The 20,868-nt window shown below is 47.3% G+C and overlaps 1 protein-coding gene across 1 annotated transcript in view; it reads left to right on the forward strand.

The window, feature by feature from the left end:
* Positions 1-20,868, forward strand: part of DNAH9 (dynein axonemal heavy chain 9) — a 312,417-nt gene that overhangs the window by 35,655 nt on the left and 255,894 nt on the right. The window contains exons 11-17 of the mRNA XM_040630049.1: positions 2,068-2,136; positions 3,759-3,885; positions 8,035-8,290; positions 10,427-10,668; positions 15,939-16,074; positions 19,506-19,702; positions 19,807-20,231. Of these exons, the coding sequence (XP_040485983.1) occupies positions 2,068-2,136; positions 3,759-3,885; positions 8,035-8,290; positions 10,427-10,668; positions 15,939-16,074; positions 19,506-19,702; positions 19,807-20,231 (1,452 nt within the window). The remainder of the gene's footprint in view (positions 1-2,067; positions 2,137-3,758; positions 3,886-8,034; positions 8,291-10,426; positions 10,669-15,938; positions 16,075-19,505; positions 19,703-19,806; positions 20,232-20,868) is intronic.

A 20,868-nucleotide genomic window follows, 5' to 3' on the forward strand; every position in this document is an offset into this window, starting at 1 on the left:
ACCAGGCTCGGGAGGCTCCTCGTGGTGCTTGAGAGCGAGCGTTTGGAAGGGGAAGAGCCGCCTGCCCTGCCCAGCCCAGCCTGGTGCGTCAGGTGCCCGCCGTCTTCTTGAAGAGTTGCACCTGCTTATTGAGAACGTGGTTCTCCGGGCTTCCCAGAGGTGGGGCCTGCGCGGGCAGAACCCAGGGCCGGCAGACCCGGAAGGACCTGGTTCAGGTTCTCGTCCAGCCCTCCACAGCTCCCGTGGCATGGTGGGTTTTACCCTGCTCGTCCTGGATGGCTCCTGCGTGTTCTGGAAGAGGCGCATTTGCAACGGTGTTGGCCAGTCCGGAGGCAGGGGATGGCTGAGAAGGTGGTTTCAAATCTTGCAAGAGGGAAAGAGGTCAGAGGGTGTTGGGAGGCTGGAAGGAGGGGTGGCACCGGGTCTGTTCCCAGCACTCACCACCGAAGCAGGAGACCGATCCGTAGGTGGAGTTTTTAGGGTGCTGTCAATGTATTTTCTCTTCCTTACAATTGTCTTAACATTTCTCTCTGTCTTGTTTCCTTTATTATAAGCATACAGTTATAATGCATGGAACGTGGGAAATACGTGTTCGTTGACTATGTTATCGGGAAGGCTTCTGGCCGACAGTAGCTATTAGTAGTTAAGTTTTTAGGGAATCACAAGTTATGTGCAGATCTTTGACTGCCTGGGGGTTGGCGTCCCCAAACCCTGTGTTGTTCAAGGGTCCACTGTATATACGAATGGGTTCCTAAGAAGGTTTCCCATTCCTCACCACGAAAGGAAGTCGAACCTACGGGGAATTTGCACTTACCCCGTGACTTACCAAACTTCCAGGCACCGGTGTGAGAAACCATTGTCCCCTCTGGCCTCCTTCTCCTCCAGAAACAAAACTGAGATGGGGTTAGGAGGCTTGCAGAATTCCCACAGTGAGGGGAGGCCTGGGGGGAGCCGGCCCACCTGGTCCGAAGCCCTTTCCACGTCTCCGAGAGACACATCTGCTCATTCGCCAGGGAAGGGAACTAAGCGACTGGAAGAAAAAGAAAAAGAAAAAAAAAAGCAAAGCCCTCCAGGAAATCCAGTGCTTTCTCTGCAGACAGGAGGGCTTACGCTCAAAGCTCAGGAGAGGTGGTAAAGAAACCTTGTGTCGGTGTAAAGACCAACTGGGTTTTTAAAAATCTTCACAATAAGCTGCTTCATTTTGCAGCAGAACAGTCCAAAACAGGCCCTTCGACACGTTAGTGTGAAGGTTCTGAAAACTGCAGACGCTTCACCAATTTCCCCAGAGGCTGGTCTCTTTCGTTTTGTGTTGCAAAGAAGCATCAAACCCGGGTAACGGTGTGGGGAACGGTGCCTCCAGCCAGACTCGGTCCCATTCCTCCTTCCTCCGTGGCTCCCAGCATCCCCGAGGAAGCCTCTGAGTGTGTGTCCGTGCATGCGTGCGCCGGTGGGCATTGCTGTGCTCACATGGGGTGGGGGGAGCGTAAGAGTTGGGAGGGGGACCTTGTATAGACACGTCCATGAGTAACGAGTGGAAGGGTTTGTCATCCCATGTTCTAGAAGGATTTCAGAGAAGGAGAAAGATACACATGTAGGTAGGTGTGTTATATGTATATATAATATACACACTTATGTGTACATATGCTATTAGATATGTATATACACACGTATATGAAACATTGTTTAATGTTACATAGTTCGTTATAATGCTATGTACAGTTTTTGTCCCTTAAATACAGAAAACTGCACCTCGAATTTTCCTCTCGCGTCTCAATCTCCCTTTTATTCAGATTTTGGAAGGACTTCACTTACCCGTGCGTGACTGGCTGGGCTAGGGGTGGGGGGTGGCTGTGTTCCCCCATCGCCGTCCCCTGGGGGGCTGCCTGCCTTGTGGGAAGTGCAGGTGCCCTCTAGCGGCCGGTGGGCGATGTTCGCGAGGAAGGAGGTTTGGAAACGGGCCCAAGAAACTATTCAGTCTGTTCTTTATAGGCTGCAGTTTGTTACTTAGATCATTCTTTTGACTTCTTCTAAATCGATGCCATTCCTTCTCCTCTGTTGTGAGGATAGTTGCATGGAAGGTGCCGAAGGAAAGCGGATGACCCAGAAATATGAAGATATGCTCTCACTGCTGGAAAAGTAAGCGGCTCCTGTGATTGCATTGTTCTGCAAATGGCATACCCACCCCCCCGCCCCCGCGATGCCTTCTGTGGTTCCAGGTTTGTGCGGATGCCCCTGCCCCCTTGGCTGCCAAATGCCACTCTGTCTTATGCTGGAACCACGATGTCTGTGGGTGAGACCCAGCGCTTCTGGGTCCCCGACACAGCGTGTCTGGGGAACGCAGCTCCTGCTCCGAACAGAGACCCCTTCCAGGGTGGTTTTGTTGGGAACGTGAACTTGGCAGAGCTAGAGGAAGTAGGGCGCTCCTCCCGGCACCTTGAGATCAGTGTCACGGAAAATCACAGCAGCTGCTCGCTAAGCAGAAAGCAACAGTGTGTGCTGCAGAAAGAGAAAATGAGTTTTAGAAATACTTCCAGGGTGCTTTCATGGAAAGCACGAGAGCGACCATTGACACGGACTCCTGGTTGTTCCTGCTCTAAAGCTGTGGTTAGCTCTTTCGTGGGCCCCGTTTCTGCTGCCCACATGGCCGCTGGGTTAGCAAATCCCTAATATATGATGTTGGCACGTCCCCTGGTTGGGGGGCCTTTCAGTGCCTCCCCCCACCCTCCTGACTCTGGTCTCTTCTATGTCGCATGGAAAACACTCCCTGTGGTCTTCTCCTCCCTCTCCAGCCTTGGCCATTGCCCCCTCTGGCCTCAGGCGTTCCCAGATCCCAGTCCACCCTTTCTCACCTCTGCTGGGAGCATTCGTTTCCCTTGCACTGTCCTACCTCTGCGCCTCCTCTGAGACTCAGTCAAGCCTCACTGCGTCCCCTCTTCCATGAAGCCTTCCTGGCATTCTCCTCATCACGCACTCACCCGTGCCATTAGATGCCTAATGCCCTGTCCACCTCTCCAGGATTGCACTTCTGTATTTTCTGTTTACCCATGCTCCACAGCATTAGCCGCACTGACCATGGCGTGTTAATTCATCACGTTGTCCCTCTAGCCCAGCACATGTGAGGGGCTCAGTCCGTGTGTAACGACCGAGCGATGGACATCTTGAGCTGCATGAAGATTAATGTGAGAGCAAATCTGAGCCAATAACTTCTTCCAGCGTTTCATGAGACTAATCACAAGTCGCCTTATGCCCTGCAAAGATTGCACAGAGCCTTTCTTTCTGCTCTCCTCTGATTTAAGCTGGGCCACCTTTCAGAACGAGGTGTTACCTGCAGGAGCTAACGTGTCTGGCTGAGCCATTGACTCTGACTTAAGAATGGATTCAGGGAGGGGCGCCTGGGTGGCTCAGTGGGTGAAGCGTCTGCCTTTGGCTCTGATCATGATCTCAAGGTCCTGGGATTGAGTCCCGAGTTGGGCTCCCTGCTCAGCAAGGAGTCTGTTTCTCCCTCTGCCCCTCCCCCCAACCTGTGCACGCATGCACTCACACTCCCTCTCTCTCTCAAATAAACATCTTTAAAAAATAAAAAAATAATGGATTCAGGTATTATACCAACAGTATCTTCAGTTCATGATACACATGTGTGCATATACATACGTAGCTATCTGGGTTATATATATGTTAAGATATCTCTGTCTTCGGTTGGTCATTGCCAGGTGCTGGGAGGGTGTGTAAGAGGTGGCTGTCGTCTCTGGTTTTTGCAGGTACGAGACAAGACTTTATGAGGACTGGTGTCAGACAGTGTCAGAGAACTCCCAGTACAATCTTTCTCAGCCACTCCTGAAACGTGACCCAGAGACGAAGCAGATCACCGTCAACTTTAACCCCCAGGTAAGTCAGGCAGCAGGAACTTCCTTTCGGGTTCCTGAAGGGACTCCTTTAACTCTGCTGATTTCCCGGGCGAAAAGGCTTTTTATAAGAATGTGCAGAAGCTGCCTAGAAGAATTTCTACCCTGGATCTCCTTTCGGGGATGAATCCTGTGGTGCAGTGTTTTCTTAAGTTGTCCAATGTCCACCTTTTATTCCATGGCTGGCCAATAGATTTGCATTGATTTTGCACAACAGGAGATATTGCAAAATAATTTTTTAAACTTTCCTGTGTGTGCGATAACACCTTTATGATGAACTTGGCTTTAGACACAACGTTAGGATGGCAGTTACACTCAAGGTGAACCCAGCCGGAAGTTTAAATGTCATATCCTAGATACTCGCTACATGGAATTCCAGAAGGTGTATATTTAACCAGGTAATAGACACTGCTCCCCGTCTTTGGACAGATGGGGTAACAGCATTACCATGTGGTACCAAACCCAGTTGACCGCACCTACCTACCTTGAACGCATGTTCCACATGAAGGCCTTTGACTAGACACGGGAGGGCCAACCCCGTATAAGAGCCCATTCCCGCCCTCCAGGAACCCACCAGCTGCTTGGGAGCTAGAACCTCAACTTGAAAAGATGTACCTTTTTTAGATCATATATGATACATCACAGTGGAGTGGCTTTGGACATAATCTAGATGACTGCTATTCAACTGGAGATGTTTTGGGTTGTCAAACATGGCCTAGATGCCAGTGTCTTTGGGCGACTAGATTCTCAGGATGCTGCTGAACTTTCTAACAACATGCAGGACAGCACCCCACAACCAAGAGTTTTGTCTGAAAGTGTCCATAGTGCTTGAGGTTCAGAGAGCCTGATCTCGACGCTCAGAAGAGCAGAAGGCCCTTATGCAGCATGGAGAACGCAAGGCTGGAGAACATGAAATCCAAAGGCTAGCCCAGCCAAATCAGGAAGTATATCAGAAGAAAAAAATTTCAATAATATCGGCTGCACTGAGCTAGAAGCAGTTGCCTGCTTCTGTCTCAGTGGCGTGTTTTCCAGGAATGCAGCGTAGAGAGAGCCAGAAACGGAGCTGGTAGCCTGTGAGTGTCTTTTGAGAAAATTACGTGTTAAGTAGAACATCGATTCCGACTGGAATAAAAGTCAGCAAAGGGAGTTGGAGGGTCCATTTCTTCCCTTTGATATGACATGAGCCTGTCATTTAACTCATTTAACTCCTTGGCGTAATCTTTTTTTTTTTTTTTTTTAAAGATTTTATTTATTTATTCGACAGAGATAGAGACAGCCAGCGAGAGAGGGAACACGAGCAGGGGGAGTGGGAGAGGAAGAAGCAGGCTCATAGCAGAAGAGCCTGATGTGGGGCTCGATCCCATAACGCCGGGATCACGCCCTGAGCCGAAGGCAGACGCTTAACCGCTGTGCCACCCAGGCGCCCCTCCTTGGCATAATATTATCAGCATTCACTGTGAGCAGTGTTGAATGTTAAATGCCCAAAGTGAGGAGTTTCTGGATTACCAGCTAGGCCACAGTCTAGATGTTGTAATTGTAGGAATGCAGCCTTCAGGATGAGACATTATTGAGGATGGACCACTCCTCCTCCGTATACTCCAGAGCAAGGACTCTCCCTGCCCCAATGCACAGCACATAGGAGGTGCTTTAGAGGTGTCCATAGGTGAGAGGAGGAAAGGAGGGATGAAAAGGGGAGAGGGAATTAATACCTGAATTATAAAGTGAGTCAAGGGGAGACCACCAAATGCACAAGTCAAAAAGAGCTGCAACCATCCCTTAGCTCCAACTTCAAGCAATGTGACAACGGCTGTGCTAATAAGAATGAATAGAAACATATTCTAGAAGGACATAATCAGATTTGCCCCTTTGGGGCCAGGATAGGGATTATACGGGAAAACCTATATATGTTTTTGTAAAGTATTTCTTTAAACTATTTTAAATTCCCTGTTGGCATTTAAATTATTTTCTAGTTTTATCAATCTGTATTTCATTGATCGTAGGATGCACTTTTTCTTTTTTAACATCTTGGTGTCTCTGAAAATGGCATGTGTTTATAGTTTAACACACCACATTTTTTTTCTTTCTTCCGTAGTTGGACATGAAATAATAGCAAATCTTACCATGGAAGGCATCTTACAATGAAATAAAATACAGTGTAAATAATGCTACAAGAAACATCTTTGGTTATTGTTGCATCCATCCTCAGTGGTTTCTTTGGAATAAATGCGTAGAAATTGGGTAAAGAATGTTCACTTTTTGAGATTCACATGTGTCCTATCAATTTGTTCTTCAGGAAGATGGAACTCTGTCATTTTCCTGCCAGAAAGATATTATCCATTTCTTCAAATCACTTTCAGCCTGTTGAACTAAATATATATACAATATCTCAGCATTGTTTTAATTTATATTTATTTGACCACTAGTAAAGTAGAACTTTCTCATGTGTTCATTGGCCAGTTATATTTCTTCTTCAACGAATCGCCTGTTCGTGTCTTTCTCCCACTTTGGAGTGAAAGTGCCCTCTTTTCCTCTGAATTTGTTAGAATATTTAGGAAATATTTGTCAGATATTAAGAAATCTGTTGCATTTTTTTTTACCCATTGAGGTGTGTCATTTTGTTATGTGAATGATACTTTATGCTTATAAGTTTTATCTTATATTTTCTGGTTGTATGTTTGGAAGGGCCTTCTCTGCCTCAATATTATGTAAATAGCTTCCAGGTTTTAATTTTTTTTTAAAGATTTTATTTATTAATTTGACAGAAACAGCCAGCGAGAGAGGGAACACAAGCAGGGGGAGTGGGAGAGGAAGAAGCAGGCTCCCAGCGGAGGAGCCCAATGTGGGGCTCGATCCCATAACGCCGGGATCATGCCCTGAGCCGAAGGCAGACGCTTAACGACTGCGCCACCCAGGCGCCCCCCAGGTTTTAATTTTTAATAGCTATCTTGAGCTTATTCAAAGTAAGCTAGGGGGCTGAGGTCATTTCCCTGCTGAGTGGTTAGCATTTGCCTTAACCCTGAGTTGGATTGGCTGGGCAGCAGTGAAGCATTGGCCTAGAACCACTGCACGAAGAGCTAGGAGCCAGGTGTCTCCATGCAGAGGTGGGGGGAGGGGAGCAAAAGGGGAGTGTGGACAATCTGTGGCCTGGTATCTGTTTTGTCACCCATACCTATCCACATCAGTCCTCATAGGTTCGGAGGTAAATGGGATAAATAAAGGGGTCGTTGGGGCAGCAGGATGGCTCCGTCAGTTGAGCATATCTGACTCTTGATTTCAGCTCAGGTCATGATCTCAGGGTTGTGGGATCGAGCCCTGCATCAGGCTCCGTGCTCAGTGCAGAGTCTGCTTGTCCTTCTCCCTCTGCTCCTCCCTGACACTCTCTCTCTCTCAATTAAATAAATAAAATCTTAAAATAAAAAAGGGTGAAGTCCGGGCTACCTAAAAGCCCAGCCAAAGGCCTCTTTTTCCATTGGACCACATCTGCTTTGCCTCTCACTTGGGCAGTTCCTCTAAACTTAGCACCCACAGAGGTTCAGAGTGGCCTGGGTGACTTCCGTTTCCTAGTGTATTAAAACCCAAAGACATGCCAACGCAGGCTTGTTCAGAAAGGAAGGGCTATGTCAAACGATTATATCTAACAAAGTTGTGCAGTGGGCATCTCCTCTCAGTCCTGTCAGTGGTTGTGTGTGTGTGACCTGGTTGGGGAGAATACCGGAAGTCTGAGTTTGAGGCTGCCCAGGCATGTGGCTGGCCTACCTGGTGATTCCCCTCCCTTGCACCTTCACCCCTCCATGGGAATGAGCTGGCTCAGTCAGCACAAGCCCGCCACTGTGTCAGCCGTGTGGTGAGAGCATCAAGGTAGCCTGTCCTGTCCCTCATGCCACCTTTCTCGAGTTTTTGTTGTTGCTCTTTGGGATTTACTGACTTGGTTAAGACCCTCTGCCTCTGAGTCCTCTTCCTTCTGCCCAAAACCCAACTTCCTTTCTCTAGATTTAAGGAACAGGTTGGAGTGGAAGTTAAGAAGGGACCCAGAAGGTCTTTGGGGTCCTCGGGTTTTCCAGTCCTTGACTGGTAATTGCTGCTTTTCCCTGCCACGGAGCTACAGCCACTTAATGCCGATTCTCCTCTCCAGCTGATTTCGGTGCTGAAGGAAATGAGTTATCTCGAGCCCAGGCAGATGCACCGCATTCCTGAGACAGCGGCAGCCATGTTCTCCTCCAGGGAATTCTATCGGCAGCTCGTGGCCAAGTTGGAGCTGATGGCAGATTGGTACAACAAGGTGGTGAAGACTCTTGTAGAGGTGGAGTTTCCATTAGTGGAGGAAGAGCTGCGGGGTATCGATCTCCGCCTGAGAGCTGCAGAGGGAACTCTGAACTGGAAAACAGAAGGTAACGGGGCACCGCCTGGAATCTGGTGGGGGAGTTTGGGGGTCAAGATCCTGATAAAGTTGGTAGAACTGTGAATAATTCCCCCCCTCCCCCCAGTAATCTGGTTTGTGTTTGAAACACAAGCCTGCCCTCTCAGACACCTATCCAAAGCAGAGAAGGCAAGAAGGGCTAGTATTCCTTGTTTTCCTTCTCTTTGCATATGATCGGTAGATTTAGAAAATCTTTTTTTTTTTTTTTAAAGATTTTATTTATTTATTCGACAGAGATAGAGACAGCCAGCGAGAGAGGGAACACAAGCAGGGGGAGTGGGAGAGGAAGAAGCAGGCTCATAGTGGAAGAGCCTGATGTGGGGCTCGATCCCATAACGCCGGGATCACGCCTTGAGCCGAAGGCAGACGCTTAACCGCTGTGCCACCCAGGCGCCCCAGATTTAGAAAATCTTGTACCACACGCTGGGAGAGGCTCCAAGGTTGAATGACACTCCCCGCAGTCTCCACCATATATTGGTTGTGCTCTGAATGAAGGCTTTTACTACATTGTGACTTAGTTTTCTTCGCTAGACTGTAGGTATCTTTTTTTTTTTAAAGATTTAATCATTTGACAGTGCAAGAGTGGAAGGAGGGGTGGGGGGAAATAGAAAGGGTAAGGAAGAGAATCTCAACCAGACTGCCTGCTGAGCGTGGAGCCCAGTGTGGGGCTGGATCCTATGACCCATGAGATCATGACCTGAGCCAAGATCAAGAGTTGAATGGTTAACCGACTGAGCCACCCAGGCGCCCCTGGACTGTAGACATCTTAAATGGGGGTCCTATGCATTTAATTTTCATGTATCTTCCAATCCAGTACGAATTTCATGGATGGATTAACATTTGCAGGGTACTGCGTGTGTGTGGGGGGGATATGGAATATGAGGGGTATGGGACGTGGTTCCTACCTGCAAAGAGCTCACATGTAGTTGGGACGACAGACATATGTACAACTATAAGTCATGTAAGACAGGCTACAGTAAAAAGCCATCACACAGTTAAAAATAAAGCATGATGGGGGCGCCTGGGTGGCACAGCGGTTAAGCGTCTGCCTTCGGCTCAGGGCGTGATCCCGGCGAGCCGGGATCACATCGGGCTCTTCCGCTATGAGCCTGCTTCTTCCTCTCCCACTCCCCCTGCTTGTGTTCCCTCTCTCGCTGGCTGTCTCTATCTCTGTTGAATAAATAAATAAAATCTTTAAAAAAAAATAAAATAAAAATAAAGCATGATGAATCATGGGAGGGAGATTAATTCTCCTTAGAGTCCTCAAAAGAGGTCGAGTTTCAAAAGAAAGTTACCGTCAACTCAGAAGTCCTGGAATGCCATATTAAGCGAGTTCGAACTTTATTTTATATGCAAGAGGGAACAATATTTTCAACATTTAATAATGCAAAAGTGCTTAAAAAAATAAGGTCCATTAACCCAAATGAAATCATCGTGGTGCACTGGTAAGCCCCAGCCACTGTGCCAATTTTTGTGTCCTTGGTAGGTAAGCATTACCTCTTTATTTCTTTTTTTTTTTTTTAAAGTATTTATTTATTCGATAGAGATAGAGACAGCCAGCGAGAGAGGGAACACAAGCAGGGGGAGTGGGAGAGGAAGAAGCAGGCTCATAGCGGAAGAGCCCGATGTGGGGCTCGATCCCATAACGCCGGGATCACGCCCTGAGCCGAAGGCAGACGCTTAACTGCTGTGCCACCCAGGCGCCCCTATTTCTTTTACTCCATAATCAGGGTTATGGTAAGCACTGGCTGTTCACCACAACTAGGAAGAAAAAGGCTCTGGTGATAACAAAGTAATCTGTGCAGAAAAGTCTTTTAAAACCTACAAATATTAGGGTTGCCTGGGTGGCTCAGTCAGTTAAGCATCTGCCTTCGGCTCAGTCATGATCCCAGGGTCCTGGGATCGAGTCCTGCATCGGACTCCCTGCTCTGCTGGGAGTCTGCTTCTCCCTCTCCCTCCACCCCCACTCATTCTCTCCCACACTCTCTCAAATAAATACATAAAATCTTAAAAAAAAAACAACAACCCTACAAATATTAAATCCCTTCCTTTTATGCTAACTAGAACTTCAGGTATTTCAATTGATTATGTTTCTTTGGGGGAGCAGGCATTTGGGATTATGTCATTCAAATCACCGATAGCATTCATGATCTCGAACAAAGAATTCAGAAAGCTAAAGACAATGTGGAAGAGATCCAAAACGTCATGAAAACCTGGGTGTCTCCAGTATTTAAGAGAAAAGATGGAAAAAAGGAATGCCTTCTTTCCATGGATGATCAGCATTATCGGATGGAGAAATATTACCGTCTCATCAAGGAATCTGGACTTAAGATTCACGCTCTCGTTCAGGTAATAACCAGCCTCCAGATACACATGCCACTGGCCGAGGGGGCGCATCGGGAAATGTGTTTGGGTGCAGGAAACGATTTGAAAGTGAGAACAGTCAATAGATGCTGTGTCTCCTGTATTCAGGGATGGAGGTTGATAGTGATAGCAAGAGAAGTAAAGCTAACGGACAGGAAGAGAGGAAAGACACATTCTGGTATCAGTGTGTCAAAATCAATACTTTCTTAATGGTAGTTAAGACATTGGCATGACGTAAGTCCCATGCCAAACCCCAAGGAGATAGAAGGGCATGCCGGGTATAGAACCCTGAATTAGCTTCTATACCAACCAGCCCTGACTTGCCCGCACAGTGTGGTGCGGGCCCCCAGCAATATCTCCGTCACTTAGCTCTGTACGCCCGAGGACGTGAAAGATGACCATGGTCTCCCTACCTACCTGCCTTTGGTAAAGAGAAGAAGCAGTGTGGGAGTAAGGCTCTGCCCTGCCTTGCGATCAGGGCAACCGCGTGTCTGCCATCAAAGACCGAACCATGGAAGGGAGATGTGAGTGGCCACCGGCTACGGTCCTACCCCATCTGCCCTACACTGGCCAGTTCTAGCAGATTGATCTCATAGCCAAAGTCGGTAACGAATCATACTTGCTATTTGGAATTATCTGTGGTTTGAAGCAAGTAACCTGTTGTACTTTGGACTTCGTTAATTTTATTTATCTGTCTTCTAGTTCGTTAGTTTCTGCTCTTTGTTCTTTATCCTTTCTTTTCTTAATTGGGGTTATGATGCTTCCCCCCTCCCCCGCAACCTAAGGGCAGAAACTTAGGGTATAGATTTTAAGCCTTTCTTCTTTTTGAATACAGGCATTTGACATCATTTTCCCCATAACTAGAGCTGTGCTCTAGTTACATTCCACAAATTTCATGTGCCTCATTTCCATTGTCGTTCAGTCTTAAATTTTTTTTGCTTGTGACTCATCCTTTAACTCAACGGTCATTTAGAAGTGCATTGTTTCATTTCCACATGTTCGGGGCTTCTCTGGATAACTTGATGAAGTTGACATCTAGTTCAGTCCCGCTGTGATCAGAGAAAATACTCTCTAAGATCTGAATTGTTTGGAATTCACCGAGACTTGTTCCATGACCTAGAAGACTGTCCATCTTATTGCATGTTCCTTGCACACTTGAAAATACATTTATTCATCCATTGCTGGGTATTGTGTCCTATAAATATCAATTAGTTCAAAGTGGTTGATAGTATTGTGCAGATCTTCTGAATGGTTTCTGAGTTTTTTGTCCATTCGTTCTACCATTTACTGCAGGTAGAGTGTTAAAATTCCAGAGCCTGTGATGATTTGTCTAAGCCTTTAGTGCGGTCAGAGTTTTCATCAAGTATTTGATGTTCTTTTTTTTTCTTTTTTAAAAAGATTTATTTATTTTAGGGGGGAGGGGCAGAGGGAGAGGGAGGAGGGTCTTAAGCAGACTCTGCACTGAGTGTGGAGCCCTTGCGGGGCTCAATCTTGAGACTCTGAGATCATGACCTGAGCTGAAACCAGGAGTCGGATGCTTAACTGACTGAGGCACCCCGCTGCCCTTGACTCTCTTTTACTACAAACACGTTTATAATTATTACAACTTCCTGATGAACTGACTACTTTATTCTTATGAAATTCTATTTTTATTTCTCAGAGCACTCCCTTGCCCCGAGGTCTCTTTTTTCCTGTTTTAATACTCTAGTCTTGCCTTCCAGATTCACCGTTCCTACTTCGCCCTACCTATCTTCCCGCCCTTCTACATTCCACATACCTGTTTGTTTCCTTGGATTCGAAGTTCTTCTCTTACAGACAGTACAGTGGAGACTTACTTGCCTAACAACTCTGCCGATTAACCGGAATGTTTGGACTATTACATTGAACGTCATTATTGGTACCATTGGGTTTAGCTCGCCATCTTGCCATTTCCTATTTGCTTTATGTCTGTTTTGCTTTTCTGTTCTTCCTTTCCTACCTTCTTGTTGTTAGCTATTTTTTTTAAATATTCTGATTTGGCAGTGGGCATTCCATCTTGTTGCATGACATTTGCTGTGGTGGTTCTGCGGTTATTGTGACTCAAATGATTCACAATCAGTTTCGAGTTTTCCTGTGAAATACAGGAACCTAGCCACAGTATGGTTCAATTTGACTCCGACTCTTTTTTTTTTTTTTTAAGATTTTATTTATTTATTCGACAGAGAGACAGCCAGCGAGAGAGGGAACACAAGCAGGGGGAGTGGGAGAGGAAGAAGCAGGCTCATAGTGGAGGAGCCTGATGTGGGGCTCGATCCCAGAACGCCGGGATCACGCCCTGAGCCAAAGGCAGACGCTTAACCGCTGTGCCACCCAGGCACCCCTGACTCCGACTCTTAATTTCGGCTCAGGTCGTGATATTGGGGTCCTGGGAGGGAGCCTGTTTTAGGATTCTCTCCCTCTCCCTCTGCCCCTATCCCTCACACTCTCTCTCTCTCAAATAAATAAATCTTTAAAAAAAAAAAATAAAAACTCAAAAAATATGTATAGTATTTTATATTCACCCACATACTCACCATTTCCAGACTTTTTTTTTTTTTTTCTTGAAAACGGACCTGCCACCTGTGGTCAGTTCTCTGCAGCCTGAAGAGTGAAGAACTCCCTTTAGTCTTTCTTGCAGATCTTGCAGTGTGTGAATGACACACACTCTCAGTTTTTCTTTCTCTGACATGTCCTTATTTCACTTTTGTTTTTGAAGGATAGTTTCATTGGGTATAGAATTCTGCATAGACAGTTTTGTCTTACAAACATTATTTCCTTTTCTCCTCCCCCCCCCCCCAGTGTTTCTGAGAAGCCAGCTGTGATTTGTGTCTTTGTTCCCCTCTATGTACTGTATTGTTTCTCTCAGGCTGCTTTTAATAGATTCTTTTTTCAATCTTTGTAATTTTTTTTTTTCCTGTCTCACTGTGATGTGCCCAGATAGGTTTGCTTTCTGTTCACCCAGCTCAGAGTCTGTGAGCCTCTTGAACCTGTTTTTCATCATCTTTAATGATGTTTGAGGAGTTTTTCAATCAGATGATGACACTCTTGTCTGCTAATGCCAACATCTCTTTTATTTTCTGAGTCATCATCTTTTTTCTTTTTTTTAATGTGACAGAGTTGATTTTTCTCCCACATGAGATAAATCTGAGGAAGAGGCATTCCAGAATTGGTATGGCAATTATTTGCTGAGTCTGTTCTTGGTGATTATTTCCTCTCTCCGTTAAATGTCACGCTTCCGTGCCTCTTTGCGTGTCTAGTAATTTTTTTGTTCTGTTCTAGTCATGTTGGATGCTGCTTTAGAATGGAGTTGTGATTTCCCTTAAAGAGTTTGCGTGTTTGCTTTGGCAGGCAGTTAACCTACCAGTGGGTCAGCTTGATTCTGTCAAGCCTCAAAGTTGAGCTTTGTGAGGGTGGGTCTAAGGAGGCCTTACTCTAGGGCAGCCCTAACCCCCAAAGCATGGTGTTTCTGGGGTCTCAGCAGAATTCCTGGGCTATCTGTAAGGTCTTCTATTATTTCTGAAAGAACAGGAACGTCCAGTACCGTATGACCACACGATCTCCGTGCAGCTTACGACAACTGGGCTCTGCCCAGCCTTACCGAGCCTGGCCCTTGGGATATGCAGCTGCATGTTCAACAATTCAAGGAGACTCCGCAATCTCCGTAGCCCCCAAGCCCCCATTGCTGGTTTTTTTTCTGCCCAGCAGGAAGGATGTCTGTCATTGCAGTCCACGTCCCTGAGCCACAGTTTGGAAAGTGCCTGTAGGTAGAAAGTCAGGTGGTCGTGAAGCTCAGCTTGAGGATTTCTCTTTTCTGAGGATCACATCCCTGTTCTCTAGTTGCCCCCAAAGAATCGTTTCTTGGATCCAGCTGTGTAGTTATATGTAGCGGAATGGCGGGTCAGATCTCCTTCCTCTGTCTTGGCTGGAATCAGAAACTCAAGCCATTTCTTTCTTAGATCACAGAAATTCTAATATTTTGCTCCTCTGAACATAGTAGAGCTGAGGTCAAGGGTCAAAATGTAGAAATAGCCGTACTGATGGTGTGACATTATGGAGAAGATAGAAGGATTCTATAAAGCAGTCATAAAAATGAAATGTTTTTTAAAAAAATAAGCAGACAGACACATATACTTCTGAGAGCAACTCGATATTGTCACTGTATTATTTCTGTGATGATGGGCTTTAAGTCATTAAGAGAATCTCTCTACTTTGGAAAGAAAGGGGTATGTAATGCATTTTAGACCTTTTAGAGTTTCGTCACTTAAAGACCGGATCATGAAGGTTTTTTTTTTTTTTTTAATCCAGGGGGGGTTTATACAAGGAAATGTTTGTAAAGGGGTGTGCGTTGCCTTAAAAAAACGTACTTCCACAAAGTCGTTACCACTTTGTTTGAAGATCTGGAATAGATGGAAAGTTGAGGTCAGGAGGCTTGATAATGAAAGTGGTGATGAGTAGGTGGGATGTGTGTGCGTGCCATCAGGTGAGGGAGGGGCTGGGGGGAGGGAACACACGTGTGTTCCTTTATGTCAGTGCATTTTCTTTTATTTCTCTCTTTGGGGGAGTGGGGCAAAGGGAGAGGGGGAGAGAGAATCTTAAGCAGGCTCCATGCCCAGCACAGAGCCCACCACGGGCCTTAATCTCATGACCCTGAGCTCGTGACCTGAGCTGAAATCAAGAGTCGGACGCTTAACTGACGGAGTCACCCAGGTGCCCCTATGTGTATGCATTTTCTAAATCACTGAGAATGATGGCATTTTAATAGTAAATGCCCCGAACAAAGCAGTCCAGCTCATTTCTAAGGACTAGCCAGGAAATGCTTTACTTGCTTAAACCCCAAATTTCTTACACACCTTGAATCCTAAAGCCCTGTACCCGCAGCGTCCCTTCCTCTCTCTGCCCTAACTTCTGTCTTGTTGTAGCTTCTGCCATAGCACAGCCGTCTACACTTATAAATCACACCCTGTGTCCCATTTTTCCTGGGAAAGTGGCCTGACCCCCATCCTCCTCTCTCGGGGACAGAATGAGACCCCATATTCCCTTCATGGATTAACTTCGTGTTCCTTTCGCTCAGTGGTTATACCCATTAGACAGAATGGATTCGAAATATATGTAATAGCAAACTTTTCACAAGAATGCTTCCCCCTGCCCTGGTGGTGGTTTTATTCCCATTAATGATAACTAGCCAGTTCTTCCATATTATTAAACATGGTTTAAAGCCGTTCTTCTTTATTCTGTAGGAAAATCTCGGTCTGTTTGCAGCAGACCCAACCTCTAATATCTGGAAGACTTACCTTAACTACATTGATGAGATGCTGCTGGATGGATTCTTTCTTGCCATCGAGTGCTCCCTCAAGTACCTCCTGGAAAACACTGGTATTTACTGGCTTACATGGGTGCGTGCGATTGAGTGCTCTGTGCCTTTTCCCAAAATGTTGTGGATGCTTTGTGAATCATACGTAGTGAAATAGCCAAGGTATTGAGTTTCTACATTGTTCCCAGAAAAAAGATTTCTCGCTCTTTGAAACTCGGGTGGTAAACCAGGCTCTGAGATAGCAAAGCCCATAGCAAAAGCAAAAGCTTAAGTGCCGATTCAATCTAAATAAAGCTTCGTAAAGAGGACGAAGTTGGAGCGGCAGGTAGCGCAGTTAATAATGGCGGCTTCCTCTGGACTGGGCTCATGGCAGGGCGAGGGGGGCATTCCGTGCCTTGCAGCTTAATATACTCTATCTCTGTAGCCTTTTGAGAGCACAGGGAGGTTGTCCTAGCCAAGTTAAGTGGAAGAAACAGAAGTTTTTCTGTGTGAAAAGGAGGCAAGCTAGGGATGAGGTCACTTTCACAAGGAAAAGGAATGTTAAGAAGGTCATGGGCATTCTCTGAAGCTGTTACAAAAATAGCTTTGGATTTGTGACGAATAAACTGAGTTAAGATACACAGGGCCAACCTTGGCTAGGAAGTGGTGGGATGGAAGGAGAGGAAGAGTTCAGGAAAACATTGAATTAGACCTTCACGTTCTGGTAGATTCTGAGGAGCTTGGTAAGGGTCCCCTTGACGAATTCGTCAAAATGGAAAGGCTGAGGTGAATAGTTTGAAGCCAGAGGATGAAGGTGTTTAAGAGAGAGGTTAAGACGTCAAGTCTGACCCAAGGAAAGAAAGAAAATCCAGTGGTAAGATGGGTAGGCCAAGATCCGTGTCCAGATACCCGGCCCAAACAGGAGGGCATGAGAATCCTGGGCTGGGGATACAGAGGGAAGCAAGGCCCAGAGCTCGGTGTGGTGCAGATGGGCAAACCCCCCGTGGTCTTGTAGGTGGAGTGACTGAGGTCAGAGACATGCTCTTTGTTTGCAGGGTACTCCAAATCAAGGAGATCAGGCAGCGGGAAACAGGCTCTGGGATAGTCAGCATGGTGGGGAATCGCCTTCTGGAGCCTGGGGGCAAGTAGCCAGTGGGGCACGGCATGTAGCTACTGAGATAGAAGAACTGGCTCCTAGGGACCAACAGAGATCACTTTAGTGGACCAACCAAACCTCCTCTAATGTTGGAGGTTCACGGGGCCTCAGCCATGCTCTAGAAGATCCTGAAAGATGCCCCAGCACACCTAAGGACTGGCACAGGTGCTGCGTGGGAAATGCTTCCTAAACATAGCGACTCCATGCTTGACTGATGCCTATCCAGCTCTCCCGATCTGGGCTGTCTGGAGTGTCCCTTGTCCTCCTTCTGTGGGGGAGAGGGGGACAAGAGGATGGACAGGACATGGTGGGGGTCCTTCCAGATTGCAAAAGTGACCTGTCCATGGAACGGGTGAGAAGGAGAAATGTACTTTCTTCACCACGTTGAATGGGCAGGCGCTGGACTTGGCAAGTGCCTGAGCCAAGGAGCTCTAGATGAAATCTTGAAGGCACTGGTTCTCTAAGGGGGGAGGAGAGGGAACCTAAGAAGGGTAACCTCTGAGAAGAAGAAAGCACTGTGACCCTTTGCAGTAGCCCAGTCAGACAGCTTTATCCTCCCAGCTGCCCTTGAGCCTTTCCACCGTCCTGTGCTTGGTGAGGCCAACACCATTCCCACGGCTTGGGCTAGACTCCCTGTCACCTCTTAGAATGCAAACCCTACCTAGGTTCGATGCTATCCACTGTATCCAGAAATGCTGTCCCCCCTCTTCACTCCTAAAGTGACTGACTTGTACCGAGGTGGCGGAACCACCAAGATAATCTGGCTTGTATGGTAATGATGATGTCATTGCATCAAACCTAGGGATTAGGTTCTTGCTGCAGCACATGGGACAGAAATCTCATGGAGTCAGAATGGTCTTGTGAGTCTCTTACAGCCTATAAACTGTATGTAACCTGATCAAATTCTTAGTATCTCATACATACAGTAATGCAGGATATATCATGAGTACATATGCAAAGCATAATATTCTAGGTGTTTTAAAAAACTATTCCATGAGAGTAGTATAATTTCTGTGCATTGCATTAAGTCAAATACACATTTGATGGGATACTCCTGAATCCGGTAATGCATATTTATCGGCCGCACAATTTTGAAGGCAAGGCCCTGGTCTTACAGAGCTTTGAGGATCCCACCGTCATTTTAGTTGGGGTGAATGACAAAGCTGTGGCAACCAGAACTCCACCAATAATGTGGCTTACGGGACAAAGAGTTTCTAGACTAAGGGGAGTGCTTCGGGTTAGTGGGCAGGTGCTCGCCATGCTGTGGTTCCGCCACGTTCCAGGGCCTTGGCTTCATTTTTGTGGTTGAGTTGGGTCATCGCCACATCCTGGCTCTCATCCATGAGCAGGGAGAAGAGCGAGTGGAGAGATGGCCACCCTGCTGCCCCCAGGGCCACAGCCCAGAAGTGGCAGCCATCACTCCTCTCCACGTTCCACCCGTGAGCCAACCCTGTTGCCAAGCTAACCGCAAGCAGGGCTGTGAAAGGCAGCCACGTGCCCGCTCTTACCTCCGCTTCTGGGGAGGAAGGGGGTAACAGATTCCGAGGGGTTTCCACCACCCACAGCAGCCAGCACATCACGGTCTCCCAAATATTTCCACAGTCAAGGAGACCTACAAATATAAGCGGTTGTTAATAAAAATTTAAGCACTAATCTTGTCCTTGCAACATCTTGCTCCCTGTTATATTTTGATTTAAATTTAGCAAGGCAAGTTAGTCTAGCAAGTAATCAGGGACCTGTTAATTATTTATACTGTTTTTAAATTTTTTATCGCTTGGACTACAGGATTAAAAGAAGTTCTGTTTTTTCGTGGAAAAAGATCAGAACAGGCAGGGTAGTAACCTTGTTTTTCCTACCAACGCAACTACTGACAAGCGCGCCACAGCGCACCTAGTGGCTACCGGTGGAATTGCATGGGTTGTGCCTGGGGAGAAATGAGCCGCTTCCTAGAAATTAGCTTTGCAAAATCAACCTGTTCTCAGCTAGAGGCCATTCGGCCTCCCTCGCTTCCCCAACCTAGGCATTTGGGAATGTGGAGGGGGACTGGCTTGGGTTGTTTAGTCACTGGGACGTGCCCTCCGAGAACAGGAGGGTAAATGTCCTGCAATGCCCAGCACAGCTCGGCACAAGAATTGGCCTATTCCAAATGTCAGTGGTTCCCCTGTTGGTAAACACTGCAACACTGTTACCCTCACCTTTTCTGGGGGGTTAGCAAATTTTACATTTCCATTTTCCTCTACCCAAACAGCATCTAGCAAGGAAAGAAATGTTCTGAGCACCTTACAAATGGGTACTGCCCTTCGCCCACGTTAACCGTTCTTCTTTGCTTGGTGCATGCGCGCTTTCCTTGTTTTTCAGAATGTAAGGCAGGCCTCACGCCGATATTTGAAGCCCAGCTGAGCTTAGCCATACCGGAATTAGTTTTCTCTCCGTCCCTGGAGTACGGCGTGAAGGGTGGTTTCTATGACGCTGTTGAGGGTCTGATCGCCAGCATTTTTGGAATGTCGTCTTTGGTGCCACGGCTTTCCCCCCAGAACGGCTCTCCCCACTACCAGGTACCGATCAGCAACCACCCTGCCTTCCAGCCCAGTCTGCAAACTTCCTGCAAAGCGTAGGCGTAACCCACCCGCTGTTGCCTTCCCCCTTGCCCCCCCCGCAGGTGGACGTGGAGGGCATGGCCCATTTGGCAGGCATGCGGAGCACGCTTCTGGACAGGGTGCAGAGCATGATGGGGCTCTGCTGCGACTATCGGAACGCCTTCAGCCAATATGCGTACCTCTACGGGGAGGACCGGAGGGAGGTTCTGAGCCAGTTCCTGTTGTACGGGCGCGTCCTCACCCCCGAGGAGATGGAAGCGCACGCGGAAGACGGCGTTCCAGAGAATCCTCCTCTCCTCCATCAGTTCAAAGCCCAGATCGACTCCTATGAAAAGCTCTATGAAGAAGTGTGCAGGCTGGAGCCCATCAAGGTGTTTGACGGCTGGATGAAAATTGACCTCCGACCCCTTAAAGCATCTCTGCTGACTGTAATAAAGAGGTGGAGCCTCACGTTCAAGCAGCACCTGGTCGACTACGTCACCGACAGGTAGTACCGCTGTTCTCGTTTCTTCCAGCCTCCCAGGCTGCTGGGGACACCGTGTTTGGCATCTTCATATTTTTCCCCGATGGGTTCATTGGTTCAATTCATAAGTGAAAACAGCTGGTTCAGGTTCCAGGCCCTTGGACGCCAGCGGTAACTCGGTTCACCAGACGTTGCCTCTTTTTCTTTGATTTTCCCTTCAGTGCCCCGCATGTGAGAAGCACTCAGGAAGTGGTAAATAATATTCTAGGCGATAGTAGCATATCCGGGCTCGCTTTGCAGCCCTGACTGGGAAATGTCTTTAAGCCCGGGAAGCGGAGGGGGTCTAATGGACCTCTTCGATTTTATGTCTCCCACTTGCCCCTTGTCTCCGATTATCCAACTGTGCCGTGTGCAGAGTCACTAAAGCCCCACAGCCCCGATGCCCGTTTGTGCCATCCTAGCTGTGGGACAGACTGGACCTGCAAAGGTCTGTTCCCCTGTGCCCCTCGACTCTCCAGCGCCAGGCTTTCCCAGCCAGAGCGTCAGGGGAGGGTAGTCACAGTCCCTCTGTGCAGCTCCAGCAGAGCCAACCTGACGCCTTCCTTGAGTTTGGGGGTGGTCTTGCCTAATGCTCCCACTGCCCTGCTCACAGATCTAGGAT

This window comes from Ursus maritimus, unplaced genomic scaffold (genome assembly GCF_017311325.1).
Source record: "Ursus maritimus isolate PB19 unplaced genomic scaffold, ASM1731132v1 scaffold_14, whole genome shotgun sequence".
Taxonomy (NCBI): Eukaryota; Metazoa; Chordata; class Mammalia; order Carnivora; family Ursidae; genus Ursus; species Ursus maritimus.